The 19,429-nt window shown below is 42.6% G+C and overlaps 1 protein-coding gene across 1 annotated transcript in view; it reads left to right on the top strand.

Annotated features, from left to right (window-relative positions):
* Window positions 1-11,470, top strand: part of GATA6 (GATA binding protein 6) — a 136,100-nt gene extending 124,630 nt beyond the window's left edge. The window contains exon 7 of the mRNA XM_081801525.1: window positions 8,255-11,470. Within this exon, the coding sequence (XP_081657651.1) occupies window positions 8,255-8,257 (3 nt within the window). The 3' untranslated portion in view covers window positions 8,258-11,470. The remainder of the gene's footprint in view (window positions 1-8,254) is intronic.
* Window positions 11,471-19,429: the final 7,959 nt, after the last annotated feature.

The following is a 19,429-nucleotide window of genomic DNA, read 5'->3' as shown; positions in this document are numbered from 1 at the left end:
AAAGGTGTTAGTTAGCTGTTGTCACCATTTGCCCCACGTGTGCAAAGATAGAATTTTTTTTTTTTTTCCTGAAACAGTTTCTGTCTTCTATGACTGCATGAATTGAGTATTCCCAAGAGCAGGAAGAACTGGAAGTAGTGGTTTAGGCTACAAGAGGGAGTTTTCTCGTGCTAATGCTGGTGAGCTAGTTCTGGCCTTTTGGGGTCTGGGTGGCTGATGGGAGTGAGGTGGGGAGTGTACAGTGACCCGGATTGCGGGGAGGGTGAGAGGGTGAAGGGGAGACACAGAGGCTGAAGGAAATGGGATGTGGAGAGGGAGGAAGAAAGACCTGCCTCAGGGAGAAGGTTCAAGAAGAGAGAGATTGAAAGAATTTCAGCACTTGGCTCTACGGTGAGTGACACAACACATCTTCCCGAAGATCCTCGAGAAACCATCAAGAACAATGACATTATTTCTGTAAGGCCTGAGTGAGGTCTGAGGCTTTTTTGTTTTTGTTTTTTTTCAAAACAGGCCCCATTGTAGTTCAGGTACCCATGTAAAGAACTTTTGAGACTCTAACTCAGTCTATCGGTTCCCCTTGTCCTTATGTATGTTTCTCTTCTAAAATAATAGATTAATTTAGCAAGATCCCCCCTCCACCATTTTGCCACATTCTAAAAATATCCAGGGTTTCTGCTTGATTTTATCTTCCACTAGTTTACCTGGGATGTAAGGGCATCTCCCATTTCGTTTGCACATGTGGACGAGGCTCTTACTGGCAGTCTGATAGTCACGCATTCTGGGTAACAGTTGCTTCGGCTCTCTGGGCTAGCAGCTCTCTGGCTCTGATGACTTGTGTGCTGTCAACCTTGTCTAGAACATTCTGGGCCCTTAATGTCTCCCATTAGTACACTTCCAAACTGAATCTGGGAGGCAAAGTTTCCCTAAAAACTCCATTTAGTCTCTTTTGACTTTCATCTTCAATCAGATCGTTTGCACTGTGATCAAAAGGGGTCCAGCAGGCTTGTAGCCGAACTTCCCTAATCTCTTACCCTTGTGTTTGAAGCTCCCTGGCAGGCCTTTTTGCTGTCCAATTTCTGGTTTACATCTGTCCTTCAAACTCTGTGTCTTCTTATTCCTCTTACTCAGTTAATCTTTACATTAAATATATATATATATATGAAGAGAGAGAGAGAGGGAGGTGTTTTTTGTCTGTTTTTAACAGTTAGTGGTTATATGGTTTTTTTTTTTAAAGAAACATCTTTTTTAATCACAGTAAATACTTTTCTTGGGTTTCTAGTAATGTTTTAACAATAACCTGGCTTTCTCAATTAATTTCCCTTTATGTGATACTTTTATGATCCCCCGCAAACAATGTACTGCTTGTGGGTTGGTCACACTTCCCTTTTTAAAGTTGGGTAACTGCATGATGGATTTTTTGAGTTTCCTCCCAGAATGTGGAACTAAATTGTGTTGTAACAGCTATTATGTAGTGATTCCTATGAAAACACTTTCTTGCTGAGGTCTTATCTAGCACTCAAAGCCATAACCACGATGGTTCCTTTGTGAGTTCTAAGGACCAATTCTTTGTTTGATCCCCAGACTGTTCCTCCCCTTGCATGATAAAATGAGGTCTGCCATTTTCTTGTTCTGCTTAATCTTGTGGTTTTTTCACTTTCACGTACCATTTTTAGTTTCGTCTCGCAGATTTTTGGCTTATAATAAGGCCCCGTAGCAACAGAGTCATGATTTAACTGTGAAATTTCTGCTGGCTGTACTTTCTTAGCCCCGCAAGAATTTTCCAGGGTTACTGTTGATTTTGTGCCCCACATACAGTGTCTTCTGGGCAACATGGTCCATCCTCTTCCATGTCGGTCACTGGGTAGCACTTAGTGCATTGCTGACTTTTTTCTCCTGATGATCGCTTTGTAAAGGGCTGAACCTTCTTTTTCTATTCTGTGTTTTTCTAAGCAGAAGGTGCTATGTTTGCTTCACTTTCCCCAAGCCCCACCAGGTCAGTTGTCGACTGAAGTGCTTTGATTACTTTATTTTCCTCTTTTTTTTCCCCCTCAATGTCAAGCTAAAATTCATGTTCCTTCATACTGATCGGATTTACCCTAATATTTACTTTGAAAGGACCTGGTCAGCTTTCTAGTGCTGGAAGCCTCGTGCCAGTTTGGTTTAGGTTGAGCCTGTCCTGCCTTTAGAAGTTCTAGTTATCCTAAAGATTAGCTTTTATTAGTTAGGTAATTATCAGGGACTTACCAAGATAGACGCTTATCTTGCTTTTAAGTAAACATTATCTACAGCTGGTATGGTGGCTCCATTATCATCAGGGACCTGAGCTCCCTATATTCTTGGGTTACCATCCTCAACATGTGGCTTTCATACTGAGGTCTGAGTTGACTTCTCTAAAACCTCAGCCGTCCCACTACATGTCAGTGACCAGGAGTAGAAAAGACACAAGAATAGGGTAGGCTCCCTTCTGTTAAGGACATTTTCTGAAGTTACACGTACCACTTCCTCTTATAATCCATTGACCAAAACTTAGTCAGATGGATTTTACTTCTGTAGCAATGGATGCTAAGAAATGATAGTTTTTATTTTAGGCAGCCGTGTGCCCTGCTAACATTTAGAAATTGTTGCTGAGCAAGAAGGGAAGATTAGGTATTAGAGATCAATTAGAAATCCCTGATATATACCAGAATTCCAAAGAAATTCCCAACTTCCTCCTTTTATAATGTCCTCTAAGCATCCAAGTTTTGGGAACTATTGTATTGTATTGTATTGTATTTTATTATTTCCCAGCTTCATTGAGATATAATTGACATCTAATATTGTGTAAGCTTAAGGTGTATTATGTATTGATCTGATACACTTTATATTGCAAAATGATTCCCACAATGGCATTAGCTAGCACCTCCATCACATGATTAGTATTCTTTCTTCTTTTTGTGGTGAAAACATTTAAGACTTACTCTCTTAGCAACTTTCAAGTATATAATACAGTATTATTAATTATAATCACCATGCTGTACATTAGATCCTAAGAATTTACTTATCCTGTAACTGGAAGTTTATACCCTTTGACCAACATCTCCTCATTTTCCCCACTCCCCACCCCTCCCAGGTAACAACCACTCTACTTCTGTTTCTATGAATTTGGCATTTTAAATTCCACCTGTAAGTGACATTTTACAGTATTTGTCTTTTCCTGCCTGACTTATTTCACTTAACATTATGCCCTTAAGGTCCATCCATGTTGCAAATGGCAGGATTTCCTTCTTTCTCGTGGCTGAATAATATTCCATCATCCGTATCATCTATCTATCTCTCTATCTATCTGTCTGTCTATCTCTCTGTTATCTCACATCTTCTTTGTCCATTCACCTGTGCACAGACACTTAGGTTGTTTCCCTGTCTTGGCTTTTGTGACTAAGGCTGCAATGAACATGAGAGTGCAGATATTCTTCAAGATCCTGTCTTTATCTCCTTCGGATATATACCCAGAAGTGGGATTACTGGTTGGGAACTATTTAATTCTACAGTCTTGCCTTGGGGAATGTAATTCTCTTAGTGAGGAACTTACCTGTTTTCCCATTGGCTCTCTCCCACCCCCCACAGCACTAAGAGTCACGCCACCTTGCTTCAGGCACTGAAGGTCACACGTTTCTAGTAAACTGGAGGCTCATGAGTTTGAGAAAAGATTCTACTTTTGATGGTGTCAAAGGCTAAAATCTTGCTGCTGAAGATTTTATTTCATCCTAATTTGTACATTTCTAATTTTTGGATGGCCAATTCACTTCTGTTTACCACAACTTTCTCCTAAATCCTCTGCTCATGGGTGGGGAGGTTTTGCTCGTTCTTTTTCCTTTCCCTCCCATTTGCTCCTGGCAAATCTTCATGTTTACATTCATTCCACATACAGACATTTCTTTTTTCCTGAAATGTGCATGCTTTACTTTTCACCAGGTTTTTAACATCTTTCCTGGTGTCTACCTTCCTCTGGGTGGAGTGTCTCTTTCTCTGGATTTTGGCATCAGTTTACACCTCTTTCTACTTGCTAAGGAAGTAACTGTAGAGCAGAAAATGTCAGGTAAAAGTTTACGCGATACCTAAAAGACCAATTAGCTGTCTTATACCAGCTACACTTACTCAAGACCCATTGTGATTTTGAGCCCTGATTGCCTCCCCTAGTAAAATATGTTTTGATTACATGTAGTGCTGTTCTGCTATTTTGTTATAAATGAAAACATGATCTGGCAGCTACATACTATTTTGATGTGTATGCTCAAAATCCCCCCAACTTTGTGAATTTCAAAGCTATCTAAAACTAAAGCCAACAAGAATATTAACCTTAATTTTAACCATGTGTCTTAGAATTAGAAATTAAAAAGAAATTTCCATGATGACTAACTCGGTAATAAATATTACAAGATTTATTCTGAAGGATGCTTCATACACTTCATCAATTCCCCTTGCTCGGTGCCACACCATGCCCTGGGCCTGGGCTTTTCATTCACCCCCTCTCCTTCACCCTGTATATGCAGTCCTTTGCAAGCATCTTTCCTTTCTCTGCAGAATATCTTGGATTTGTCCCCAGGTCTCAGTTTCAGTGCCACCTCTCAGAGCCAAGTCCCTATCAAGTCCCATATAAATTACTACAGCAGCCTCTTCACCAGTCTCTTCACTTTTGATTTATCCCCACACACTGCTCTGCCAGATTCACTGTTGGTTTCATCATCTCTTGCCCCTGATTAAGACCCTGTGCTTTTGCCTTATTTCTGATCACTTCAAGTCTGGACTCCTTAGCTTGTTAACAATGAATCTTGCTCAGTAAATCATATTTCTCCATTTTCTCCCACAGAGCAACCCACTAGGCATGCCCTGCTTCAGCAAGCTGGTTTTCTTCACGTCCTCGTCTCTTTTATCCACGTTTCCATCTTCACGTCTTTGCCTACGCTCTACCCTCCCTGGGGAGAACCTCCTCTCCTCTGCCCCCCCAATCCACATGATGCCCTTCCTTCAGTATCCCGAAGACTGCCCATTCCCACAGCATTCTACAGTGATCTGTCCTTTATATGTAATATTTCTGACTATGGTCTGTGTTTATCCAATTACTGCCAACGAATCGAAGATTGCTTTAAGGTTGTTTTATATTTGCCTTACTTGTATACCTCTTCTCTCCTCAACTAGTCTATTTTATTTGTTTTTTGTTCCTAGATGGGTCTAGCTGGATGTAATTTAGTATTTAATTTTATTAAAACCACGAAATCAAAACCACCTGAGACTCAACACATTTATTTCACATGTTTTGTTGTAATGTCCTCCTACTTGTTGGATTGGGGTTAGGGTTTGAATCCTTTCATTTTATTCATAAAATTCTACATTGCTCTTCAATATACCTTTGTTTCTTATCTTTATGGCCTTGTAATTTCCATACTTAAGTGAAACAGTTATGAGACACAGATCACAGACTAAGCCCAAGGGGAATGATATTAAAGGAAAGGAACGTAGAAAGTAAAAATGTCCTTACTGAGATCTGGGGCTTACCCTCACTGGATTTAATTCACAAAACATTTGAATATCTTTAAATATACTCCTTTAGAACAAAGGATAGCTATCTGTTTGAATTTGTTCCCACCCTGGCTGAGCTATTTATAATTGATTCATGTAGTCTGTTTCCCATGATACTGGATAAAATATCATGTATCTTAAGATCCATGTTAAGATATTGTGTATAACCAAACAAAAATAGTTAGGGTTAGTCTAAGACAAGCTAAAAGAAAGAAACTACCAGGAAAGATTAAAGCCATGGCTCTCAAAATCAGTTTGTCTCAGCAAGAAACTAAGCCTTGAAATTCAGAGGCTCAAGTTAGCTGTTGAAGACGGGAAGTTTGGGCTGGTGTGATGGTGAGAATTGAGGCCCAAATATGGTAGTCCTAAGAATGAATGCTGAAAACATGAATGCACATGCTGAGGGGACTAAGGATGTTTGGGTAGTTTCATGTTCATCCTCTCTGATAGGGGCAGGAACCACACTACTTTTCGGTCTCCCTTGTCTGCTGAGGTTGACCATTTGTCAGTCCTGGAACCCCAAGTGCCTAACAGGCGATGACCAAACTCATTCATGTGGCAGATGACTTGAAGTCATGGCGCTCTCTGCAGAACATAAAACCATGTAGCAGAGACTGAGTGGATGCTCGCCAGTCCTGAATCTTCTGCCTAGGTGGGCCTAGCCTTCCTTGTGGATAAGCTGGAGCCATATGACTAGTTCTGGTCAATGGAATTTGGGTAAAAGTGATATCGTCCACCTCTGGGCCTGGCCCCTGTCCCCTGAGGAGATCTTTGGCTTGCTTTTTCTCTTTGCATGCTGACTAGTCAGATGAAGAAAATCCAGCAGAGACTTTGAAGGTAGAGTATGGTAGAGCCACAAGATGGAAGGAACCTGGGTCCTGGAATCATTGTGTAGATTGCTGCTCACATAACATCTTTATTAAACAGTGATATGAATGCAAAATCTACTTTGATTGATTTAAGCCCCTAAGGCTGTGGTGTTGTTTAACATTATTAGCTTGACTAATATAAATAATGATGTCTTTAATTCATCTCAAGATTTAGAATAGCTTTACTTAAAAAAAAATTACCTGTTTAAGAAAAAATGCTTAAAGCTACCAAATTTAATTCAGTTTAACAAATAGTTGACGAATAACTACCCATGTGCAAATAATAATAATAATAATAATAATATTTATATAGTATACTGGGAATAACATGGTGGACAAGGCAGAATATTTTACTGGGGAAGGCAGATAAAAAAATCTGCAAGTGAATAAACAGTATGTTTATGAGTGCTAAGAAGAAAATAAAACACAGTAACAACCTGAAAGAGAGTGACTGGGTGGAGCTTAGCTTAGATGGGTAACCAGGGAGCTTCTCTCTTTTAGAAGGTGACATTTAAGTTGAGACTTGGGTAGAGAGAAGGCGCCAGCCATGTGGCTATCTGGGGAAGAGCTATGTACACAGAAGGTACAGCATGTGCAAAATCCCTGGGGCAGGAACAAACTTAGTAGGTACAAGGCAATGGAAGACTCGTGTCACAGAAGCTTCATGAGCAAGGACTGGGTGATGGTGCCAGGTCGTGCATGGCCTTTTGACCTGGGTTAAATGTTTGTACTTTATTCAGAGAGCATTAATGGGCTTTAAACAAGGGACCTGATTTGTGTTTTATTAAAAATCACTGGCTGCACTTTGGAGAATGGGTTTTAGTGAGAAAACAAGGAGGCCAATCAGGCCAGGAAGCAGTAGTCCCAGCAAGATATGACAGTGGCTTAAACAAGGATAGAATTGGATGTATTTGGGACTGAGATGAAAGAAAGATTTTTCTGATGGACTGAATACAAGGAGTTGGGGGGAAAGAGGAATAAAGATTTATTGGAGAATTCAACAAATACTGATTTAACACCGCCTATGTGCCAGGCACTCTTCTAGGCTCGGGGTTCAGAGTAGTGAATAAAACAGGTCAAGTCCCTGCTCTCCTAAACCTTACACTCTCTATGCTTGTTTGTTAAAGATTTTGTTTATTTATTTTTGAGAGAGAGCGAGAGCGTGCACGAGCCGGTGGGGGAGGGGCATGAAGGAGAAGCAGGCTCCCCGCTGAGCAGGAAGTCCGATGCAGGACTTGATCCCAGGACCCTGAGATCATGACCTGAGCCGAAGGCAGACGCTTAACCAACTGACCACCCAGGCGCCCCTAAACCTTATGCTCTAGTGGAGAGAAACAGATGGTAATAACACATGTCAGGTGAAATAAAGCAAAGCATTGTGAGGGGATAAAGAGTAAAATGGATGGCCAGTTTAGATAAGATAATCAGGGGACTCCTCTTTGATTGGATGATATTTGAGCAAAGAAGTGAGGAAGTAAACCATGGGGATATCTGAGGCAAGGGTGCTCCAGGAAGAGGAAACAGTGAGTGCAGAGGCCCTGGGGTGGAAACATGTGGCATGTTGGAAGGGCAGCGGTAGGCACTGTGGTGGGAGGGGAGTGAACAGAGAGGAAGTGGGAGGAGACGAGGTCATAGAGGGGTAGGCGGGTGGGCAAATCACAGGCTAAGATCAGGACTTAGATCCAATTTTGAGATGGAAAGCCATTGGAGAATTTTGAATAGAGGAACAGAAGTAGGGAGACCAGCTAGTCTTGGTGAGATATGATGGTTTTATTTTAGCCCCTGGTTGGATGTTGATGCCATTATTCTTTTTTTTTTTTTTCTTTTAGTAGGCTCCATGCCCAGTGTGGAGCCCAATGAGGGGCTTGAACTCAAGACCTTGAGATCAAGACCTGAGCTGAGATCGAGAGCTGGACACTTAACCGACTGAACCACCCAGGTGCCCCGATGTTGGAGGCCATTATTGAGAAGGGGAAGACAGAGGAAGAAATATGGGAGCAGAAATCAAAGTTCTGTTCAGGACAGATTAAATTTGAAATGCCTATTAGACATATAGTTAAAGATATCAAGTAGATAGGTGGATATTTGAGTTCAGAACTCAGGAGAGGGGTCAGGACCAGAGGTAGAAATTTGGAGTTGTGAGCCTTGGCATGGTGTTCAATGTTTCAGGACTAGAGGGAATCACCCAGATGGAGAAAAGAGGCAAGGTGTGGCTCTGGGGCTCTCCTCCTTGCAGAAAGTAGCCCAGAGGGGAAGGAAATTGAGAAGGAGTGGACTGTGAGGTTGGATGAGAATCAGAAGAGTTTAGTGTTACAGAAGGCAAGATAAAAAAGTGTTTCAAATGAGAGGTTCAACTGTGTCAAATGCTGCCAAAAGTCAAGAAGGAGGAAGACAGAAAAGTGGCCCTTGGATTTGACAATGTGAAGTCACTGGTGACTTTGCCGGGTAGGAGTGAGCTCAGGAGATGAGGTGCACACAGGAAGGAAAACAGAAATGTGACAGTAACTGGAGGGAAATGAAATTTCTATGCGTAAACTCTCCTTTTCCTCAGTTGATGTGATCTCTCGAAGATGCTAGGAGCTAGAAGGCATTGCCTTGCACTGTGTTCAACCAGTTTGTACAGGACTGATGGCTTCATGGGTTGTTTCTTTCACATATATTTGCATTTTAAAAGGAGGAACTTTACGTTTCATGTAGTAGTCTAATATATGTTGGGTACCTAGAGTGAATGAATATTCTAGCTTGCACTAGCTCTGGACTGGTGTGTGTGTGTACATGCATTGTCTTCAAATCTGGTGAGCTGGAAATCTTCCTGACAATCTGTTAGGCATCAGGGATTTTTATCTCCAGATGGGTGCCCCATTTTTCTTTTTGATAACCTCTTACTAATGAAGAGCCAGGAATGGGAGTTCCATTTACAAATGGTGAATCATTAGAAACAGATTTGTAGGTGGAGAAGGCTTATCCAGCAGCAGAGCCTCACTTCTGAGGCATGCCATCAGCTCTTTGCACAAATGGGCCCTGCAAGCAGATCCATGGAGGGGAGACAACTCATTACACGTGTGCCCTCCCACACCGCTGCTCTAACCACAAGCCTTCATCGGAGAGCCTGAGGCCAAGAGGACAAGCGCTCCATTTAGAGATCACCTTCCAAGTCCCTGCCCCACCTCTCTTTCCCTCCTTCCTTTCCAGCAATCTGGGAGACTGAACATTTCTTCTTCCTTTTTTTTAAGATTCTATTTAAGAGAGAGAGAATGAGCATGAGTCGGGGGGGGTGGGGGTGGGGAGGGGCAGAGGGAGAGGGAAGCAGGTTCCCTGCTGATTGCAGAGCCAAAGCAGGACTTGATCCCAGGGCCCTGAGATCATGACCTGAGCTGAAGGCAGACGCTTTAACCGACTGAGCCACCCAGGTGCACTGAGACTGAACATTTCTTTGTGTTTCAGCCTTCAGTTGCTAAACTGTGGCCTGCTCTTTCAGCTCCCTTGGCCTGCCTCTGAGCTTCTTTCCATCTTGGCCTTGAGACAGCTCTCAGAGAGTTCTGCTCTTGGTTCTCTGGCCAGTCTGTGGGTGGATGTGTTCCTGCTCCGAGACGGAGTACTTTTCTGTAACTCAGAGTGGAGACATCTCCAGGACCTCTAAGCCTTCAGAACCATGGTGGAAGGCACGCCGGGCCGATGAACTTTGGACAGGAAAGAAGATGGATTATTTCATTCTGCTCACTTCCTCCTCCTAAACGCCCATGACCTGGTCTTGCTTCCTTGTCCCTTTCCATTTGACATCCAGAAGGGTGGGTCTGGAACTTCCGCCATCCAAGTACTTCCTTTGTGATTTTTTTGGCCATATGTATGTGCCACCAATGCTATTATTTACCTGAATTTTTCTTTAAATCAACTCATCATTTTACTTAGATATATATGTCTTTTTTTTAGAGCGGGAGAGAGAGAGCACACGCAAGAGGAAGGAAGGGGCAAAGGGAGAGGGAAAGAGAGACTCCAAAGCAGGCTCCACCCCCAGCATGGACCCTGACATGGGGCTCAATCTCAGGACCCTAGAGATCATGACCTGAGCCAAAATCAAGAGTCGGGTGCTTAACTGATGGAGCCACCCAGGTGCCCCTTAAATACTTCTTCTTAATAAGGAAATTTTGCTACTGCATAAATAGAAATTGAGGGTGAATAAAAAATAAATACAAATGAAACACCAAATTCATGTTATCAAATTCTAGTTGTATGCCTGTTTACCAAGGGCTACCAGCTTGCTCTCCCTGTTTTCTTAGAAGGGAGGTTATCAAATATTAGAGTAATTAAAGATACAGCAGCACCAAACTGAGACTTTCTCCTTGACACAGTCTGAAGCACTGAAAGAAAAGAACTGTTTGCACAGCATTGTGAATGTACTGGAAGCCACCAAATTGTACTTTAAAATGGTTAAGATAGTCTATGTTCTGTGAATTTTACTTCCATTAAAAAAAAAAGAAGTGAAAAAGATTTAATTTTTTTTTTGATTCAGTGATTTAATATTATATTCTAGTACTATCGTCCCTGATTTTGGTGAAACACTGCACCAGGACAGATGTAAGGCTCAGACCCTTGGGGTTCAGTGTCAGAGGAGGTCCGCTGTCTGAGGAGCGCAGTTCAGGAGTCTATAGTAGTTTTAAACTATGCTGGTGCCTTCCCTTGAATTTCTTAAATAATGGGAAGTCATGCATGGAGCAATACTCTTCTAAAGCCCCAACTGGTTTCCTTCCCACTTCTGAAACCTACAGTATGTTTGAACTTGAATAAGTTACTTTTCAGAACTTAAATTTCTTTATCTGTGAAGTAAAGATCATACTACCCATCTAACAGTGTTGTTGTGGGGATTGCCTGAGAAAATCACGGAAGAACCTAGCAAAATTCTGTATGGAACAAGTGTTCATTCTTTTCCCTACTCACGATTCAGTTGAAGAAGTAGGGAGGCAAATTCATATGGATGCTTTATGAGAGATTCGATGCTGCTGTGTTAATGATTTGCTAGAAATACTTATAATCCAGAAATGGAGTAATTTAGAGAGTCTGGAAAATAGTCACTATTAAGTATTTAGCCAGTGCCAAAAAAAAAAACAAAAAAAACCCTCTGATTTCATTTTCAGAATCATTGTTTATTGAATTACATCTCATCATTTGCATTAAGAAGTATTAAATCATTTGCAACCCTATTGAGTTTCTATAGAATTCTCTTCTAGTACAGTTTTATATGTTGGGACTTTGCCAACCTGGTTTAATTAATTAATCTTCAAGTAAATCCAAAGCATATTAAGAACATTTATGGGATTTCCTTATGAAATATCATCACTTCTGGTTCACCCGCATTTTGCTGTTTTTGGTCATCATTATTTGTATTGTTGTGTTTGGCTGCAATCCTGGAAATACAATTTACTTTATGCTAAAACCATGTCTAAGGAAAAACTTTGACTCCGCTGTGGAGTGAAATATGGTTACACTCCCCTGCATTGTGTTCTCGTTTTTGGCTATACATCAAACTAGCAATGATGTATTCTTTCAAACTTTAGAACTTGAGTGTGGGAGGTAGGGAACTTTCAGATGCCACAAACACACTTTTAAAAGCATTTCAGAACCAGTCTTCTCTAGGAAGAGACATACAATTAAATTCTCTGATCTTTTTAACCAAAACAAAAAACAAAAAATAAAAACCCTAGGATGGTTAAAAAAAAAAAAAAAAAGGAGTACTGTCGATGTAGGCTTCTCATGGCATTTGAAAAGATGAGCAAGGTCTCATTTTGTATGCTTGAGGCATAGTTTGGCTCGTGAAGTAACTAAAGCCATATGAAGTGTTTTATGATGGGTGTTACAGTTCATTAAATATTCACTTACAAGGAAGATCTTTTAACGCTGTAATTCTTGAGGTAGGCATTTTCCTCCTCAAAGTCCAGAAGGCTTCATTCTCTAGAATGAGAATTGGATGTCAGGCAAATTAAAGAGTTGGAGCTTCCTCTTTCCAGGCTCTTTGTGTTTTCAGCGGGTGAAATTACTTGGGAACATCCTGTGTAAATCTTTCACTCCCATTCGTTGAGCACAGCTCTTCACATCTTTTTTCAAAAAAGAACCATCTTGACACCTGTGTCTTAAAAATGAAGGTGTGGGCACCTGGGTGGCTCAGTTGGTTAAGCGACTACCTTCAGCTCAGGTCATGATCCTGGAGTCCCGGGATTAAGTCCCACATCGGGCTCCCTGCTCAGCAGGGGGTCTGCTTCTCCCTCTGACCCTCTTCCCTCTCTTGCTATCTGTCTCTCATTCTCTCTCTCTCAAATAAATAAATAAAATCTTTAAAAAAAAATAAATAAAAATAAAATAAAATAAAATAAAAATGAAGGTGTGGCTATATCCATACCTAGGGCTGATGTCACAGATCTCCCTTGATTCACCGTCATTGATCAACAGCCCAGGCTTGGTCTGCAGGCACGGACAGCCAACTGTGTTGGAGCGTGTCACCAGTCACCTACACTGACTCCACATTTGGGAAAGTTGGGCTTCTCAGAGAAACCTGGTTATGGTCTGCCGTTCTCTGGAATAATACCAGCTATAGGAAGCCAAGAGGATTTTTGTGAATGCAGTTAATTAATTCCAAAACACCTTCTCCTGGAGTTCCCTGACGTCCTGTGGAACTGGACAGCTCTGAGTTGTGATCCCTTGTGAGCGTTGTGAAATCGTCATGTTATATAAGCGAGTAGTCATCTCGCCAGGTTTGGGGTTCACCTTGATGTTGATAGGTCTGAGACAGTAGCTCAGCGTGAGTGCTGGGGCATGGCTCCCCACCCCCACAGGGTGCAAGATCGCATTCTGTTGGAAAAACACTGCTCACTCTCTCTCAGTGCAAAAAGTCTATGTGTGATTAAGTAGATTTGAGGCTCTTGGCAGTGTATTAAAGCAGAACAAAGCACTCTTGATGATTGGTAGGACAGGTGTTTGCTTCCTCCTCCTTTGTTTGAGTGGCGCTGTTCCTCCTGAGATTGTCCCCCTGAGAGAAGACAGGCACCACAGACAAGCCAGAGGCCAGGCCCTCATCCCGACTCTTACAGCTGGAGGCACAGGGTTGAATTCTGCCCCCTCTCGGCAATGACTTTGCACCCCTTTTCCCCCCTTCGGTCTCAAAAGTCTGGGTGAGCTGCCAATCCTCTCAGGCAGCCCTCCTGGGAAGAAGCTGAGTGTATTCGCCTTTGGTGCACCTTGTCATCCTTTTCTGTCCTTTTGGGTCTTTTGGTTCCTTTCTCTTCATCCTCAGGCTTTTTTTTTTTTTTCTTCGCTCCTTTCGCCTTTTCTCCTCTAAAACAGACTCTTTGGCAGAGGCTCTGATAAACACATTTGCACTGAAGTGTAAATGGCTGATAAAAGATGTGTTTCTTCTCCCAGGAGTATTTGCCCTGGAGCAAAGACATAAATTTCTAAGGGTGGAATTTCCGATCAGCAAACCAGGTGGAAGAGGGCCTTAGGAGTGAGGAATCTTCCTGAGGCCACCCTAGGCCTGCTCCCGAGGCCGGCCCTGCTCCAAGGTAGCCCACAGCCGGTGATGGGAGGCCCCAGGCTGCTGGCCGTGGGAGGAGCTGGTCCCATGGCTGAGACTCTGGCCTTCCTCCATGACTGGAGTTTGAAATCGTGGGGCCCTGTCTGAAAATCTTGAGCAAGAGTCTTGCTTATCCCAGAGGAATGTTTGGAAACACTAATAATATTACATTTATGGTAAATGTTTCATTATCCGTTTTCTTCAGCTGATGCGATAGACACCTCTTCGTTTTAAGGATTCTTGAACTTGCCTTTCTGTGAAACGTCCGAAGTTCCCACATATAGGTTCGCTTCTGCTGATGGTTTCATCATTCCTCAGCTTGTCTAAATCAGAAGTGTTTTTGATATCCAAACACTGACCTCTGGGCAAATGAAAAATTGCTAAGCCGGGTAACATTCCTCCAGGCTTGGAGCGCATATTCATGAGCGCATCGCTGCAGAATGGGATCCCTGGGGCTGATGTCAAGACAGGGAACACCAGCCCCCATGGAAAAAGCTGCCCCTCCCCTGGAGTTCTCTTAATGGACCTTTGAGCCCATCTATTCTGCGTGCTGGACATGCGTCGGCTCTCAGAACAACCCCCGCCCCATTTTAAAAAATCAGTAAGCTCCGTATAACTAAAAGCAAAGAATATTGGTTAACATTGTTTTCCCCTAAAACACAAGTCACATGCAGGAGAGACTAGTTTTGGCTTCTATTTTATCCCAGTGAGTTGAAAATTCACTGTGCATTTCCCCTCCTCTGATGTTTATGATTGCTGAAACACAAGTCAGACCTATGGTGTAGGAGTGTATTTGCTTGTATTCTTTACAGCCTGAGCTCCTTAAGGACAATGGCTGAATCTCACATATCTTTTCTTCCCTCCAGGGCCCTATGTATAGTAAGTTCTCATAAAAAATTGTGAGGTGGAAAAATGAATAAAGACACTCATTCCTCACTCTATTTTTATAAGTTAAAATCTTTTGTTTCCTGGCAGTTTTGTCTACAGCATTCTAAACATCCTTATAGCCATGATAATACTGTTTATACCACAACACAGAGGAGAACACAGAAACTTATAAACGGTATGCTCAGTGAAAGCAGCCGGTCATAGAGGACCACATATTGGATAGTTCCCTATATATGAAATGTCCAGGACAGGCAAATCTATAAAGACAGAGAATAGATTAGCTGTTATAAGTAAGGGCTGAGCAGGGAGGAGAAGGGGTGTGGTGACTGCTAAAGATAGGAAGTTTCTTGTCGGAGTAATGAAAAACGTCCCAAAATTTATATTATGGTAATGATATAAATAAAATATAAATATACACTGAGTGGTACACTTTGATGCTATGGTATGTAAGTTATATACCAGTCAAGATGTTAAAAATGAAGAGATTATGGTCTTGAGTGAAATGGAGAGAAAAGGAGAGGTCTTGGCTTAGACCTACCTCTCTACAGGCGTGGGAAAAAGAGGTAGAGTTAATCTTAGAATTTTACAGACACAGTAAAAAAGTATTTTGGTATGGAGGTGAAAACGAAGGTCAAGTGGGATGGAGAGGAAATTGAGGCAAGCTGTCAAGGAACTTGTGGTGGACACACCCTAAGATGATCCTCAAGGACCTGACTTGTGTAATTCCCTCCTCTTGAATGTGGGTGAGACCTGTGACTTACTTCTAACTGGTAGAATATGGTAAAGGTGATGGGACATCATTCCCACAGTTACGTTTCTTCTCTAAGACTCCATCTTAGCAGACCAGAGAGAGAGATCCTCCTGCTGGCCTTAAAGAAGCAAGCTGCTGAGATGCGGGCTTCCTGTGCAGAAAGCCATAAAGCTGGGAACTGCTGGGGGCCTCTAGGACCTGGGGGCAGCCTCTAGCCAACAACCAGGAAGAAACCAGTGGCCCTCAGTCCCATAACCATAAGGGACTGAATTGTGCCCACAATCACATGAGCTCGGAGGAGGACTCCGAGCTCCAGAAGGAATGCTGCCCGGCCGACACCTTGACTGCAACCTAGTGAGACCCTGAGCAGAGGGCCCAGGAACTGTGAGATAATAAAGGTGTGCTGTTTCAAGCCACCATATTTGGTGTAATTTGTTTGCTTGTTTGTTTGTTTATAGCAATGAAAAACTAATGCAGAGCTGTTGTAGGAAGAAAAGTGATTTTCAGGATCAGTTTAGTAGGAGGGCTTCTGGAAAAGAAAACTCAAGGTGATAACAAACCTAGCTTAGGATGGGGGTCTTGCTGTTGACATCTGCAGAAGGCAGTTAAGATGAGCAAAAATCAAGTGAATCAGAGAATATGGGATATGGGAATATCCTGTCCATTCAGATTCATGCTGGAAGTTCACCTCTTACAGATGAGTGGAGATGCCTGGAAAAGCAGAACAATACTAAGATATTGACTATCGTTTTACAAGTGATAACAATGACAATAATATATATGTGTGTGTGTCTGTGTGTGCATGCACAGACACTGGGCTAAACCGTTTTATGCACATTTAATTATTTCATTTTAAAAGATTTTATTTATTTATTTATTTATTTATTTATTTGAGAGAGAGCGTGAATGAGCAGGGGGAGGAGCAGAGGGAGAGAGACGAGCAGACTCCACGCTGAGTACGGAGGCCGATGCAGGGCTCGATCTCACGACCTGAGCTGAAATCAAGACTCCGTCACTTAACCGACTGAGCTAATCAGGCACCCTTAATTATTTCATTTTTAAAGAGACGGCATAGGACAGGTTCTGGTTCTGAATTTGGAACACCAGTTCCAAGTTCTGGCTCTGTCAGCTTACCAACCACATGACCTTCAGCAAGTCACTAAACACCCTTTCCCTTCTATCTACACATTTATAAAACAGGCTTAGTAACAGTCTCTATCTCATAGAGTTGATATGAGGACTAAATGAACAGTGCCTGGCACATGGTAAGTCCCCTTAATAACCACTGATTGTTATTGTTATTGCTACTGTTTAATATTGCTTTAGCACATGGTAATTACGTGTCCCCCCTCTCTTATTCACTCGGTGACCTTGGGCAAGCAACTATCTTGCCTTCAGTTCCTCTTTTGTAAAACAGGGCTGGGGACAATAGCTTCCTTGCAGGGTTTTGTGAGGATGAAACGAAACGATGCTCTGTCCAGTGCTGTGTGCAGAGGTCGGACTGATGAGACAGTTTTTGTTCCCGTCCATCAGGGTAGAGATGTGCCTCCTGGAAAGAGGCTCGGTGCCAAATAGGACATTATAATCTCTTCCTTTATTCAGCAGTTTTGTCTGCAAGCTTGGGAGAAGGGACCTAGCACAGTGATCAACATGTGTAAGTTTTCAGGGAGTGTTAGTTACTGTTAATTATTGCATGTAATCGTCACAAAAATTTCTTCAAGTTGGGTTCTTTATTATACCCATTTTACATATGCAAAACTTAGGCTTTGAGAAGGCAACTTGCCTAATGCCAAACAGAGTCAGAAATGAGAGGCAGACTCATCTGATCCTCTTTTTTTTTTTAAGATTTATTTATATATTTGAGAGAGAGAACGCGTGCGTGCGCGCGCATGAGCAGGGGGAAGGGCAGAGGGTGCGAGAGAGAATCTCAAGCAGACTCCCTGCTGAGGCATGGAGCCTGATGCAGGGACCCGATCCCGGGACCCTGGAGACCACAACCGGAGCCGAAATCAAGAGTTGGATGCTCAACTGACTAAACCACTCAGGCGCCCTGACTTGCCTGATTCTAAGCAAAAATATTTCAGGAAAGCCTGTTCTACACAGACTATAAAGGACAAAGACCCTTAGTACGGTCAAGGCCAGGAATATACTTTGAGATGGAACTGGGGGGAAAAATAGGTAGAAAAGGACAATCAGCAAACGTAGGCGATGACAGGGAAGAAAAGAAAACACACTAAGTGAAATTTCTGGTAAATAAGCCCATGACATTCAGACACATTTAAATCCACTTACATATTTTACAAATACATGTGATTTTTACAACCAGTGACACTGGGTTAGGAGTTCTCATTTCCTGGCTCCGGGGTGGAATGCGTGGACAACCCAAGCGAGCACTTCCATGTCTGACTTCTGCGGGCTGTCGTCCGAGACAGACACGATTACAAAATCCCACAGTCTGGCTGGGGTTGATTGGGAGGCAGGAATCAATCGGTGTCTTTCTCCAGCTACACGAGGGAAGACAGCAGGCCAATGGGATGAAGTTGTGCCAGGGGCCACACACTCAGACTCTGCCCCGGCTCGCATCCTGGCTTCACTCTTTCAGAATCCCAAGGCCTCCCTGGACAGTACTTGTTACCACCCAAGTATTAGTGCTGCATGAGCTAGACCTTTGGGACCACCCCAGACGCTGCCAGATACAGTTCTGTTTGTGCAACAGAGTTACCACCCGAGAGCTGCCTGAGTAGCCAGCCTCCCTAGAGCACTTTTGTCATATGGAATAGACATGGTGGCATCCTGGACAGTGATGAAGATGACGATGATGAGAGTGATGACCATAGTATTTATTGACTTGAAGAGCGCACTGAGGCAGTGCGAGGCTCTGTAGTGGGTGTTGAGAGCATGGACTTGGATTCCAGATCGATTGCCTCGGTTGAAATTCCAGGTCTGCTACTTACTAGCTGTGTGAGTTTGGGCAAGTTACTTAATCTGACTCAGTTTCCTCACCTGAGAAATGGAGACAATCATAGTTCCTGCATCATAGGGTTGTTGTAAGGATTATATGTCGTTAATAGCCAATATGTGTGCAAATGTAAATATACAATATATATAAATATACACATATAAATGTATATACATATACATGCATATTATATATATTTACATATTTCCATGTGCATGTGTGGGTACAGATACATAGTATATAAAGCACTTCCTGTGCTCACGATTAAGGCGATCATTAGCATTAAGTACCAATCACCTACTGTAGCAATGATCGAGGGCTTCCTCTGTGATAAATGCTTTAAAGACACGATCTTATTTAATTTTTACAGCAGCCCCGTGAGGTATGACCTTTTCCCTTTTACAGATGAGGACCTGAGGCGGAGAGCTGAAGTGAGGTGCTACAGGTCCCATGGGGGTGGAGCCAGGACTTAAACCCTGGTCTGTCTGACTTCAAAGCCTGACGCGTACAAGGCTAAGCTATGTCATCTCCCTGTGGATGTAAGCAAACTACCCACAAGTATCCCAGTGCCTGTGTTTCTCTAAGCTATCCTTAATTCACATGCCAGAACGGAGGCTTAGCTACAGAGCTCTCTGGGAACCATACAAGCATCTGCATGGTTTTAGCATAAAATGATTCACATCCACTCTCGGTAGAAACCAGAATGTTCCACATGGTACCTAAAAGGCGTGCCACTGGATAAGTGGATTTTACAACCCACAGAGGAAGGTGTATGAGTCTACTGGGGGGAGAGGAGTCATCTGAGTGAGAATTTTTCTCCTCTCTCCCCAAGAGTTCACACTCCT

The sequence above is a fragment of the Leptonychotes weddellii genome, chromosome 13, assembly GCF_054177405.1.
Source record: "Leptonychotes weddellii isolate Sample4059 chromosome 13, ASM5417740v2, whole genome shotgun sequence".
NCBI classification, from domain to species: domain Eukaryota; kingdom Metazoa; phylum Chordata; class Mammalia; order Carnivora; family Phocidae; genus Leptonychotes; species Leptonychotes weddellii.
Note: the sequence above shows the minus strand (reverse complement) of the source record. Positions and strands in the feature narration are given on the sequence as shown.